The sequence below is a fragment of the Lichenostomus cassidix genome, chromosome 1Aa (assembly GCF_008360975.1).
Source record: "Lichenostomus cassidix isolate B80296 chromosome 1Aa, HeHo_3.0, whole genome shotgun sequence".
Lineage (NCBI taxonomy): Eukaryota > Metazoa > Chordata > Aves > Passeriformes > Meliphagidae > Lichenostomus > Lichenostomus cassidix.
The window spans coordinates 54872210-54885912 of record NC_139480.1 but is presented as its reverse complement, the minus strand read 5'-3'; the positions used below and the strand labels follow the sequence as shown (position 1 = coordinate 54885912).

Here is a 13703-nt window from a genome sequence, read left to right as displayed (position 1 = left end):
GTAACATACAGCCATGAACATCGCTGTAACTACTCGCTGCTCTCTGGGGAGCACATGCTGAGGCACATCACAGGTTTCATGCAACTGTGGCCTTCACAAGCAAAAAACATGCCAAATAAGCAGCCTTGGAAACTGCACTCTCCCATGATCTTCACAGTCATCTGTAGTCCATGTTTAGTGGTGCTGATCCACCCTGCAGGTTATTCTGGAGTAAAGGGGCCCAGCAGCATGGCTGAGGCTGCAGTGCCTGCTGAGATTTATGAGGTGGAGACCAGTTGTTGCCCCTTGTGATGGCAAATGTGTGATTGAGAGGTGCCTGGCTGGTGGGGTCTGGAATGGGGTCCTTCAGACCCGCGTGATGTGGATCACCTAACGGCAGTGAGACAGCAGTGGGTTTTTACTTCATCCATGGGCTCAGTGAGAGAGGAAAGGCTCTCTTGTGCCATTCAGTTTAATGCCTCCCAACCACTGGAAAAGATGTGCAGGGGATGTGAGTACCAAAGGTTGCACAAAATAGCTATTCCATCCATGCCTCAATTATTCCTTATTCTGCCTCAAATTACTCCCCTGTATTCTCTGTCATCCTTAAAGCCCCTCATAGGAGAGACTTAACATTCCACTTATAGTGTGCTCCAGCCATGGGATTTGCAGGTGTCACCAGTGTCACCAGTCCCTATCTGAGCAGGGAGGTGTCACATCAAGTGCCTGGATGATTTGCAGGAAATATTTTTTTTGCAACTATGCCCATCCTTACAGAGGAAGAGCAGACACCTTCTTTGTCTGAAACCGGTTTAATCCTCCATGCACAAAGTTGCATCCACCAGGATGCTGGAACTGCTGTTCTGACATCCCATGCAGAGCTGTAAGCAAGCCTCTTGTGTCTCACAGGAAAACAAAAATAGTGTTTGCTGCTGCCAGATAGTGTGTCACAGGAGAAAAATCCTCCCCTGGCTCCTGCAGCCAAACCACTGGTGACCATGTTGAGAAAAGGGGATGACAGCGGTCTCCCTAAGTTTCTGTAAAATAGGGCAGAGCATTCAGTCCTGCCATGCCAGAATGGGCTGCCCTGTGTCCTTGATCCTCTTCCTTTCTGCCTCTCTCAGTGTGTCTGTGCAAGCACTCACAAAGAGCCAGTGGGTTCGAACACCTCATGCTGCTTTTTGTTGTTTGGACGGGTGGGTGCCAGATGGCCACGTGACACCACAGCACACATATAGTGCCCGGACATCTGGCACAGCTCTTCCAAGAGAATCCATCAGATGGTCCCCATGGGGAGCTGGGGAAAGTTGTACATGCAGCTCTGTGCTGCACAAGGAAGCCAATTTAACTATAACTTGTCATTGCAGCTCAGAGCTGATGTCTGCTGCTGAAATCCTGCTCGCATCTCCATGTGCAAATGGAGGGCAGGTCAATGTCGTGGGGCAAATTACAAACGAGGCCATTTGTTCCAAGGCTGGAAGGGGACTGAGACCTTTCTGAGCTCAAACGTGTTTGGATTCTGTGCTTTCCCTGGGAACCAGGCCTGAAATCCGTAGCCAGGTTGTAACTATTCCAGAGTTCTGGAGTTTTTTCAGAATACTCTTGATTAGTAGAAATGTTTGGTGTATTCCAGTGTGTGCCTTAATAAAGCAAATGCTGTACTGTGTGAAAATGGAGCTTCTGGCTTCAGTACAGGCAGTGTGTGAGTAATCTCTAGCATCAGCACCAGTAGCAAGACTGTTTTAAATGAACACCACATTTTGCAAGACCAGCCCTGTTGTTGTGTCCAGCTGGAAGTTGATAGATCCATCTCTTGAAGAGTAATTCTTGCAAACCTTGCTCCCAGTCATGAGTGTTGCTCTGGTTTTCCTTCAGTTGAAACAAACAAGAGACAGTTTTCCTTCTGGTTATTGCTTTTCTCGAAAGTGGTTGGGGTTTTTTTTGCATTTTTAAAAAAACACATCTTATGCAACAACTTTCCCAGAAAGAAGAAACCAACTGTGTCTTGTTAAAAAGAAGAGTGAAGGGTAGGAGTGGGTGGACAGTGCCTTCCCACACCTCAGAGCCATTTTCCCCATGCTCCTGATCTGAACTTGTGTATGTGGGTCCTGGTGTGTGCCTTCTCCCCCTTAAAGGATGTGCCCCTGGAATGAAAGGGCCTGGATAATATAATATTTTTTCTTTAAAACCCATAGCAAGAGCAGCTGTGGCTTTGACTTTGGAAGTGACTTTCTGAATCTAAATATATATATATATATTAGAATGCGTATTTTAATAATTATTTTCGCTCCATAAGAGAATTTCTGAAGTTGACTTTAAGATCAAGCAAAACTTTATGGCCTCTGGGGGTTTCTTGAATCATACAGAATCAAAGAATCATTAAGGTTGGAAAAGGCCTTTAAGATCATCATCAAGTCCAACCACAGAACATTTTCAGCTCATCTGAGGATGATGATTGAGCCATAGTATCCATAGCAGCTCATGCAATCCAGTGTGTTGCCACTGCCTCACAGACCAGCTTCAGATTTTGACATTTTTTCTTTAAGTTGGTTCTTCCAGAGAGTGGTTGGGAGTAATGAGAGTTAATATGAGGGGATATTAGCTTTCAGAGAGAAATTTTCCTTGCTGGATAGACATAGCTTGTAATCTTACAGAGATATGCTGACCTATTTGGACAAGAGGGTGATTTCCAAGTGGATGAAGCAGTTTGGTTAGCCAGAAATCATCTCTTATTCATGGAAAAAAAAAATCTTGTCTTCAAACCCAAGTTTGTTGTTTGATTATCCTGGTGTGGGTGTACAGTGCAGTCATTTGATTCAGCTTGTGCTTATGTTGAGTTTAGGTATCAAAAGGTTCTATGCTAATGTGTGGCACCAGGGTGTTTGAGATCTCTCCTCAAGTTGCAGTATGAAAGGAATATGAAAGGAATCTTGTGATACCTTGTCAGCCTGTCATCATCAACTCCCTGCTGGCAGTGTGTTTTGTCCCTGTGAGATCCACCTCCCAAAGTTCTGGAAACACAGGACCCTGCTTCTTGCTGAAGGTGACCATCCAGATTGGTGTGTTTTTAACACTTGGAAGTTAATAAGGGCTCATTTAGAGCATGCCTTGGTGTGGCATCTTCATGCATCAGGGATGAGTTCATTGGCAGTAAGAACAATCCATCAAAAATCACCATTCCCAATCCAAAATGAATCAGTTTGGCTTAAAAAGCACAGCCTCTGCTCATCCTTTGCTCTCCTGATATCTCCTGGGTTATTCAGTATTCATGGTTTTGAGATTTTTCTCTGTCTATGGTAGTTAGAGATGTTTCTTTTTAACAATAAAGCTGTTTTTTGAGATAATCACAGGACTCTCGGAGCTGGGCTCTATGGTCAAAAATACTCATAGTTTGTCATGCTGCTGCTAGTACTGGGTCAATTGAAACTCGAACCCTAGGACAGAGGTTGGTTGTTGTTGCTTGTTATGTCATTCTGAAGTGTGACATAAACTTGGGACAATCCACTCGTGAGACCTGGATTGTCTTCTTGTTCCATTTTTTCTCGGCGCCTGCAAGTGAATTAATTACATGTGTGGCTGCAGCTTTTACAATTAATAGGAAAGCTCCTCCTGTTGACTTTGTAGCCAGGTGAAGGGCTGGGAATTGCTCTTTTCTCCGGTGCTGCTGGGCCGGATGCTTTCCGCAGGGCCGGGAGGGTCCGGAGGAGGGGGCTGCGCTGGTGACACGAGCAGGGTGGGGATGGCCGGGTGCCACCTGCGCGGGGCTGTCCTTGCTCCCGCTCAGGTTTGTGCTGCTCTGCACCTCCTGCCTGCATCCTCCTGCTGAGCGTGCCGGGATCCGGGCTGGAAGAGTTTCTCGCCGGGCTTTGATGTGTTAATTCCCCAGAGCTGCTTGCTCCGCCTGAGGAGCGCTGCTGCTCCGCGGGCTCTGCTTCCCACGTCTCCCACTCTGCTCGCCTCCATCCTCGGCTCAGCGAGGGAACCTGCTGGCACTTCACCTCGGCTCAGGGGAGCCCGGAGCCCTCAGCCTCGGCTTGTGGCGGCCGTGAATGCATGAAAGCAGTCATGACCAGCATGGAGTATAGCTGGGACATTCACGGACACTGCGTCTGGCTAAATAAGGTAAGGAGAGCTCTGCTTGCTCTGGCTCCTGTGTTTCTCCCAGTGACAACCATAGCTGGGCAACGCTGGGAATGAGCTTCTCATCCTTCTCGTGGATCAGGCACCAGCTGGGCTGCTGTTGAGGAAACGGAATATTGTGGAAAGGTTGCATCTTCCCTATTCAACAGCGTGTTGTTTATGCTTTTAGAATGTTTCAGGTAAATGCCTCAGAGTGAAGGGCTGTGTTCAGCTGCTTCTCTTTCAGAATTCACTTTTATTGTAGCGAAACCTTTAAAATATAATGTGGGGGGCTTGAGTGGGTTTGTGGTTGGTTGGGGTTTTTTTCCCCTTCTCATTCTGTGAGGAGGAAATAACCTGTAAACTTTAGGAAAAGCTTGGCAGAGGGTCTGCTGCCAGAGTACATGGAGCAGGCTGCAAATATTCCGAGCAGGGAAGCAGAAATGCAGGAGAGGCTCGTTTGGGAGGGCAGAGTTGGGCTCCCACACAAACTGGTTACACACCAGCTCAGACAGTGTGACCAGTATGAATTTGGGATGGGATTGATGCTTACAGAGGGTAAAGCTGTCATGGGTCTGTATCACAGGGGATGGATACCTGGCTTGGAAAACCTGGAGGCTCTGCCCAAGGCACACCAAGTGACATTGAGGTAGCTGAGGCTGGAGGAGCCCTCTTGCAAGGGACTCTAAAGCTGAGGGAACAAGCAGAACAGCAGCAGCTTTGTTTAACTGAGCATAGGTAATGTGTATTGTAATGATCTGAACAGTGTAAGCATGTTGATGAGCTCTACTTTAACTCCAGATGGTCAGGAAAGAGGTGTTGGGAAAGGCTTGCTTGCCCAACTGTTGACTTGACTGTGGTGGTCAAAACAGTCAGTGCAATCTGCTGTACAGAGAAATGATGCTGTGGAGTGGCAGCTCCTTCCATACAAACCAAACTGCACATGCAGCAAGAGCAGTGTGACTTGTGCTGCTTATTTCATTGCCAAAGCAGAGGAGGAAATGAAGGGAAATGAGGGTATCAGCTGTGGTAGGCTAAAAATGAGTTTTATTTTTGAAAGGAGAATTCAGCAACTGAGAGGAAATGGATTTTTTAAATTTTTTTTTAATTATTATTATTATTAGGAGGTTTAAACCAGCAGCCATTAGAAACTTCCCTGGAGTTTGGAGTGCTCACCAAACCAGGGAAAAGGGATTAAAAACTGAAAGGCAGGCAAGCTGTGAAAGTTTGGTGATGCATCTACTTACTACAGGAATAATTCCCTCCAGAGCAGCATGGATTTTTACACTTAGATGGTTACAGACAAAGCTTTACACACGTGTTTAACAGATTAGCTGTGGATTGATCTTGCAGAGTTTATAAGTGCACTGGGTCTGATCTTACAAGGCATTTTAAGTAAATGCTTGACCTCAAACTTCTGTAAAGCCTCAGTGGCATTGTGACAACTGTTCTTTTGTTTTTAGGATCAAAATCGGTATTGGTAAATCTGAATTCTCTTCCCATACAGTTTTTTTGCAATTAATCCCTAAAATTGAAAATACATGCAAAGTCTAGCTGCTTAATTGAAGATAGATTTTAAGTTGCTGATGAAAAGAGCCTTCTTTGGAAAATGCAAAGCCTTTCTTACACAGCTAGTAAAGTATGTTAATCCTCTATTGACTTAAATGACACAAATTTGATCCAGAACTACCAAGTGCCCTAAATATGCTTGCAGTTGCTGTTTAATCAAATTTTTGGCTTTCCTTTTTTGCTTTTCTTATTGTTTTATTTCTTTCCTTCCCCTCCCAAAGCAGAGCTGTTGCTGTGCAGGGTGAGCAGTTGCCAGGCTGAGTCCCAGGGCAGGATGCTGGTTCCCAGGTGGAGAGATGCTCCTGAAGGACATGCTGTGTTGCTTGCCCAGGTTTTGCACACACCAGATCTCCTGCCATTTTTCAGACCTTCCTGCAGTCCTTCCCTTCCTGTTGGGACTCCCTCCACCCCATCTCATGATGTACTACTTTCCTAAATCCAGTGTTTGAGCATATTCCCTCTCCATTTCTCTTCAGCCCTGCCCACTGCCATCATTGCTCTGTTCTTCTCTTCACATGTTTCATCTTCCCTCTTCCTTCTTCATCTCTCTGGGAAGAATATCATGCCAGGAATCAACTTTTTGTCTTTGAAGACAGCGCAGAGCAAAGATCTGGGAAGGCATTGTGTGTCCAGTGCCTGCAGCTCCTGGGTCTCTGCACCACTGCAAGCAGTGCTTAGGCTGCTGCTCTTGGAAATAGCTGCCATGGTCTTTCTCTATCTTCCATTCTCCAGCTATCATCATTTTCTCCACTGAAACCAAAGTCATGGCCTTTCTTGCCTTTTCATACCTCACATTAAGAGTTAGTCCCAGGTATTATACAGAAGTTACAACACTTCAGGCAAAAAGCAAACAATTATTGTGTTGTACACAGAACGTCTGGGTTTGGTGTGCTACAGGAGGTCTGGTTTTATGCAGATTTTAGAAAATATTTCTGGCAAAAACCAGAAAAGAGCTCTTTGCACCCAGTACACACAGCTTGCAAAACTAAGACATCTCTGCAAGGTTTCTCCCAAAGAATAGATGAATTGCCCTAAATGTTTGACAAGATGAGCGAAAATTGTGCTGGGGGATTGGGGGTTAGGTCAGATATTATGAAAAAATTCTTTCCTGAAGGGATTATTAAACATTGGAACAGGATGTGGTAGTCACCTTCCCTGGAGGGATTTAAAAAATGTGTGGACCTGGCACTTGAGTTAAGTGGTGAACATAGTGGTGGTGCTGGTTGATGGTTGGACTTGATGATTTGAAAGGTATTTTCCAACCTTAATGAGTCTGTGATTCTGTAAGCACTTACATTTGGGTTTGTGGGAGAGCAGCCTTTGCCCTTGTTCTGTTTGGGGTTCCCATCACCTCTTTCTGATGGCAGTGTGCAGCTGCAGCCTCAACTCTCCCTCTCCAAATGCTCCAGTTTTAAAACCAAGGATGACATGCTGAGCCAAGCGGCTTTTTCCTGACAAATGTGAGCGGAGTTTAACAACAAAGGTGTCTTGGCAAGATGCTGTGCACAATGACTAACGTTCTGCTTTCACACCTCGTTGGTTTTCACAGCATCCTAAAGACATTTTCATCGTGGTGTGAAACCAAGACTCCCCTCCCCACATTTTCTTCCTGCAGTCTTTGGTTTCAGTGAATTTGTGTCTGGTTATGCTGACTGGAGCTATCAGGAGGGTCAGTGGTTCGGGTGTTGATGAGGTGGTTGGGAGGCAAGGAGTCAAGGCTGGCCTTTGGCAAGGAATTCCATGTTAGCCCCAGCAGCATGGAGGGGTGTCTTTGCAGCTCTGCTGCCTGTAGTGAGGGATGGATACCAGTTTCCTACACTGGACACGTGCACTGGATTGATAAATGTGTTGTATATTACAAAATATGGATGCCGTTCTCATGGAGGCTGAGTAAGTGCTTGAGATGTACTGGAGGACTTAAAGGACAAGGGAGCTGCAGAGCAGCAGAAGTAGACAAAACCCTCAGTTCTGTTTTCACATAAAACAAAATGTGAAGCAGGTCACAAAATCTGAAGCATAATCTACTAGTTGAACAGCTAAAAGGTTTATTTTATTGTGAATTCTTTGACCTAAATTAAAGTGTTACAAAATTAAAGATCTCACTGATCTTGAACAGCATGAGCTAAAATCTGGTAGAGGTCAGGGGGAAACTATGGCAAACTCAGAAGTTTAGAGGAATTTTGCCCTGGGGCTTAGTGTCTGGGTGGTCAGTATTGTGCTGCTAAATAATTCAGGTACAGGGTGATAATTCAGATCATTGTGGTGAGGTATTGGTACAAATTACTAGGGAGCATCCTTTTTTAGTCTGCTGGAGCAGATTTCAGGGGAGATATTATGGTCACAATAACAATTCCATGCGAAATTGAATGCTTGGGAGACACTTTTGGTACTGCTCAGTGATATAAGACTTGTACTTGCAGCCTGATTTCTTGAGAGTGCTAGGTGAGCTCAAACACTTTTATCTCCTCCTGTTTGCTTTATGTCGGACCCTCAAGTGATGCTGGTGGGAGTTTTATTCTTTCAGGTTCAAACAAGGCAGTTTCTCCCACCACCCCAGGTCAGACGTGTAACTTAGAAAAGAAGTTTCAGCCAGGAGAGTTCCTGAGGCATCCTCTGCAATCAGGGGAGATTCAAAGCAGGAGCTGGAGGCTTGTAGCTCCTGGGTGGTGCTGGTAGCCTCTCAAGGCAGGGTTGTGCTGCAGGCTCACAGGGGCACGAGGATCAATCACCCAGTTTCTTTTCATCACATATTCAGGAGCAAATCAGGGCCCCTCAGTGGTGTTGGGGCTCTGCTGAGCACCCTGGATTTCAGAACAGCGTCTCAGACTCCTGTAAGCAATTTATGTCATGCTGGGAACAAGACTTGCTTTTCTGAGCTGAGATCTGATTGTGGCATGGATCACGAAGTGCTTTGAGACAGCTTTGAATATGGATAGAATAAAATCCTTCCCGCTGCTCGAGAGCATTGAAGTTATTATGAAGAAAGTTGCTGATTCCTCTGAACTCTCTGATAGCATTAACATGTATTCTTGTTTCTCTTAAGCCTCAGGCTGCTTTACAAAGAGATGTGTTTAGAGTGCAGACGTTCACCCATACCCAGTAGAATGTGCCTGATGTAAAAGGATGTCTCTGACTGTGTGTATGACTTGCAAGAAGCATAATTCACATTTTGTAGATTGTATGTTTGGCTTTTTTCACTTGCTGAATGTCTCAGGGTATTTGTCTCTTTGCAAGTGTGGCTTAACATTGTATAGCAATGAGTCCACGTTTTGTTAGCAAAATGCTGAATGCACAGCAAGTGAATTTTGCAGAACTGGGTCACCAGAAGGTTCTTCCTTTCTCATCTTTAAGCCCCTGAACAATTCTCTCCTGAATGGTGGTCGTGTGTCCTTTGTTGACAGTTTATTTGATTTGTAACCCTTAGGGGGCTGGAGAATACTTCAAATCTGTTCTAAAACTGCGCAGGCTGAAAAATACTCCTTAGGTGTGTTGATAACATTAGATGACACTGTGGTGCAATAGCTGACTATGCAATATTTGTTGTCTTTTCCAGACTAATGGACACATATCTGGGAATGGAGATGTTTATCAAGAAAGGCTGGCTCGTCTGGAAAATGATAAGGAATCCCTTGTTCTGCAGGTGAGTTGTCACCCAAATTTTTTTTTTTTTCTGCTCTTGCATTCATGTGACTTTCTGATAGTATGTGATAAAACCTCTGAGAATTTATTTGCAGTTGTGATGTCTTGGACAGTGTTCAGAAGACCTTCTGGTACCTGAGAGTTAGCCCGGATTAGGGAGAGGTGTGAATTTAGATTACAGGGAAAATCTGAAGGCCTTTCTGTCTGTGATTCTGTTCTCTTTGAATTTTGTTAGCGGAGCAGGTCTGCAGAGCCATCTACTTACATCCATGTGCATCCTTAAGACCAGCATTTCCCCCAACAATTCACATGATGTCTGCAGCAGGAGACAGTTGTCCTGTCCTTAGGAAAGGTGACAAAAGCTGCAGGACTGGCCAGCGGGCAGAAGGAGACAAGCAGCTCCTCAGAGGTCCTGCTCACCTGCTGATGGGCTGGATGGATGGATGGATGGATGGATGGATGGATGGGGTCAGCTCTGGCTGCTCTGGCACCTGGCTTCCTCTTGCTGTTGGAGCTGGCAATACCTGGCACCCCTTGGACTGCACAGGTGTCATTCCCTGATGTGGACCCAGCCTAGGGGCTGTGACAGCACTGAGCTCAGCTTTAGGCAGCTCACCCTCCTTCCCAGCAGTACTGCAGGAAGAGCCTGTTGAAAACAAAAAAATTCGTTCAGAAAAAGCAAAACAGAAATCTGTAGTCTGAAAGGTGTTGTCTTGGTCTTACCCAGCCTCTGGCTGTGTGTTTTAACCTCCTTTGCTTTTATTGTTCTGAAAGGGGGAAAGTACTTGTTATGTACACTGTGTGCAGTCTCTTGGGAAGGAGAATAAATTATAAGCAGTGAGGTTTATTTGGTGGTTAAGGTAGGAGCTAATGGGTTGAGTTAATGTATTGTCACAGCAAAGGCTTAATTATTGGTAGTAAAATGCAGCAGCCACCCCTGGTAAAAACTTCCAGTCAGGAGGGGAGCTGCAGAATTGCAATGTGTCTGCCAGAACTTTGTCTGAAATTCTGGTAAGTGTGAGGGCAGAGCTCTCCCTCCTCTCCTGTTTGCTTTGCCAAGTGTGTCCACTGCAGCTCCTCCTTCTTCTCCTCCCTGCATGGTCCCAGTTAATCTTTGGCCCAAGCAGCACTACTGCTCACCTACATTTCTTCAGCTGACACAAATGGCACAGATGCAAGGTCCTAAACACACATCCCTTTTCCCCTGCTGTCCAGGTGAGTGTGCTTACAGACCAGGTGGAGGCCCAAGGAGAAAAGATTCGAGATCTGGAGTTCTGCCTGGAGGAGCACAGGGAGAAGCTGAATGCCACGGAGGAGATGCTGCAGCAGGTATTTCACAGCTCCACGTCTGTCTTGCTGTCTTGTCTTCCTTTTGTCTTAACAAACTTTGGTGAGAGTAGTGCCCTTCAAGGTGTTGCAGCCCTTGATGTCTCTTAACTAAGGGATAATTTTCTACCATTTTGACTTTAAAGTCTTTGTACTCAGTAATGCCCAGTGCTGCTTTACACTGCAGGAATCCAGTTCTGCTCTTCCTCGAGTCCTTCCCCACTGAACTTCAAAGAGCCTCAGATTAAAGCCTCTAGCAGGATGGGTGGATTCCCCACACAGCTCCTTGCTGCCCAGAGCAACTGGGATGACAGACAGGCTTTTTTCTTGTCGTGGCAGCCAGCCATGATAGTGCCCCTGTGATCCCAGATGCATCCTAGGTGCCTGGAATCTGTCAGATGGATAATAGCTGTATCTCAGGGCTTCAAATAGTGCAAGGAAGAGGGTGATGCTATTCCCCATGAAGGAGACCTTTAACTGTCAAAATAAATTACTGATTTCTTCCCCTTGGGTGAATAATTCTGTTCTCTTCCTCTTTATCTTGAATCAGGAGCTTTTAAGCAGAACAACGCTTGAGACTCAGAAGCTGGATCTTATGGCAGAGATTTCCACTCTGAAATTAAAGCTTACATCTGTAGAGAAGGATAGATTGGACTATGAGGACAGATTCAGAGACACAGAGGTGAGTAAACCCCAACAGAATAAACTGAGAAAGCTATCTGTGTCTTCACATTACCTGAACATTTTCTGGGGCTTTTTTTTTTTTGCCAGGCAAGAAGGGGATTCATCTTTAAGGTTAGAATATGTTCCTTTTGAAGTAAAAAGTGTCCTCTTTGTTAAATTCTGGTTTTACAAAGGAATATTTCCAAAGGCAGTTTTTGATTCTTGCTGTCAGATCTCAGGAGGGATGGATTTAGGTTGGATTTAAATAAAATCATGAACATGCTGCTCTCCCCTGACCCCACATGAAACTGTCACCTTCTGAGTAAGGTATGTCTGAGGCAAGCACTTCAGCCCAGTGCAAGCACAAAAAGCATCCATGTGCAGAAACACAGCACAGTAAAGGACAGACCTCTTGGGGTTGGTAACAGAGGATGAGGTGACTCGGTGTGGGGCAGTTTTGAAGCCTGACTTCAGAACTCAGCCTTTTTGGAACCCAGGAGCAGAGGCCAGGGGGGAGCAGTGCCAGGTGGAGCTGCCATTTCCCTCTGTGCTGAGCTCTGTCTAGCTGAACTTTGCTCGTGTTGGAAGCCAGAAAGCCTCAAAACAGGTGGGCAAACCCAGGAAACCCAAGTATCAGCTGAGCTGTGCTGATATATGTGCTGATATATAATACCAGAAATACCAGAATATATCAGAAATACCTCAGAGTCTACCTGTGAAGCAGAACGAAATTTCCAATTCTGGATTTGTAAATGAGCTGCAATGTCAGGTGTTTGTATGATTGTGGATGTTTCAGATGTCTTTCATTTCTAGAAGGAAAGAAGCCATATTGCCATGACAGGAGACAAAATTGCCCTTTCCACTTCTATCAGTGGTTTCCCAACTCCTCAGTTTCCAGTGAAGCACCATTCCTCTCTTGTATTTCAAGCACGAGAACAAAAGTCAGTCTTACTTTTGAATTGCTCTTTGGGCCTGCCTGAAGTAATCTGCAGACCCAAAGAAGTCCACAGGTTGAAAACTAATGACTTGTATCACTTTCAGATTTGAAAGTGATTCTTTAGGTAGTGACAGTACTCAGTGCTCATTCCTGCAGTGTAGCACTTTTGGGTGCTGCCAAGCTGTGGGATGGATTCATGTTGCCTCCTGTTACCTTTCCCTCGAGTTTGGTAACAGGTGTTATGTGAAGGATCCCAGCAGTGCCTTCAAAGCAGCTGATTTGGCAGTGCACATGAGCTCTGTGCATGAATTGCTGGGGAATTTGGCAGGGGGAAGGGCGGGAATCACGGAAGGTCTGCATCCGTAGGAGGTGTGCTGAAGAGCTGGCTGCTCTCACAGCTCCCCTGGGACTCTGCCCACACAGAGCTGGGCTCTTTCATGAATTACAGCACACAGTAAATAACTCTCTGTATACTGACACTCACTCTAAGCAGCCCAAATGAGGGATAAACGAGTTGGCACCAGCTGGAAGTGGCTCTGGGGAGGCAAGGTTTGGTCCAGAGGACCACAGGGAGCAGGTGTTTTCTGACCTGGGTTGCAAACACCCTGTGGTTCCTTGTGCTTTCCAGAACTGGTAACAAAAGTGATTGGGCTTTGAATGATTTGCTTCCTCTGTTTCTATACTTATTTTTACTGGATATTGTAGAGTTCTCCAGGACTCCCCCTTTCTTTGTTTCGTCCCTGAACTGCAGTCTCTCCATAACTTCATAGCACAGCTCAGCAAGGTGGACATGGAGCTACAGGTTCCCAGAAAAATGGTTCCAGTGTGGGGAGTACACCATGAACTGCAAAGCTATAATCTCTGTGCAAGAAGCTTACCTGCTATGAAGACCTTTCTCTTTGAAATACCTTGAAATACACTAAATGACTCTGATAAAAAATAACCTAAATTATATTTAAGAAGCTACTGTAATTAGGGACCATATGGATTTATATCATGGGTATTTCTGCCAGAATTAATGAACTATTACTAAAATGTTTCTCCCCCTATTTGGAAACCAGAATGATGTAGTTTAGTGAGATACATATTATTATATGGTTTCTTCTTTATTTCAACACTTTATAGCTGTAAAAACACTTAGGCTTAAACGCTGGAAGGGATAATATGTCTTAATTTCCATTTGGTTCAGCGAAAATATGAATGTCTAATTAGTTGTAAGGGTCTCAGCCCTTACAAAATTTCTAAGAGATATTTTGGAGGGAGTACTGATTCGGAAGTACACAGTATTTTATTCAGTGTTGATCTAATGATATTCCTGTTTATTAATTATCTTAGAAGAGCTAAGTATTTAAACGAATACTTAAAATATATGACCCTAAAACACATGATGGCATTTATGTGGAGTGATCGAAATGGAAAAAGATTCATACCCTAACTAGGAAAGACAAACTAGGAATATTGCTTCTGGTTT

General features: G+C 45.0%; 1 protein-coding gene across 20 annotated transcripts in view; it reads left to right on the top strand.

The window, feature by feature from the left end:
- Positions 1-13703, top strand: part of PPFIBP1 (PPFIB scaffold protein 1) — a 97778-nt gene that overhangs the window by 54139 nt on the left and 29936 nt on the right. For 18 of the 20 annotated variants that reach the window (XM_085049103.1, XM_085049100.1, XM_085049098.1 and 15 more), the window contains 3 exons: positions 9221-9307; positions 10522-10635; positions 11183-11314. In XM_085049103.1, the coding sequence (XP_084905229.1) occupies positions 9221-9307; positions 10522-10635; positions 11183-11314 (333 nt within the window). Of the gene's footprint in view, positions 1-3822; positions 4102-9220; positions 9308-10521; positions 10636-11182; positions 11315-13703 lie in introns of those variants that run through there. The other 2 variants (XM_085049108.1, XM_085049109.1) reach the window with 2 other exon arrangements.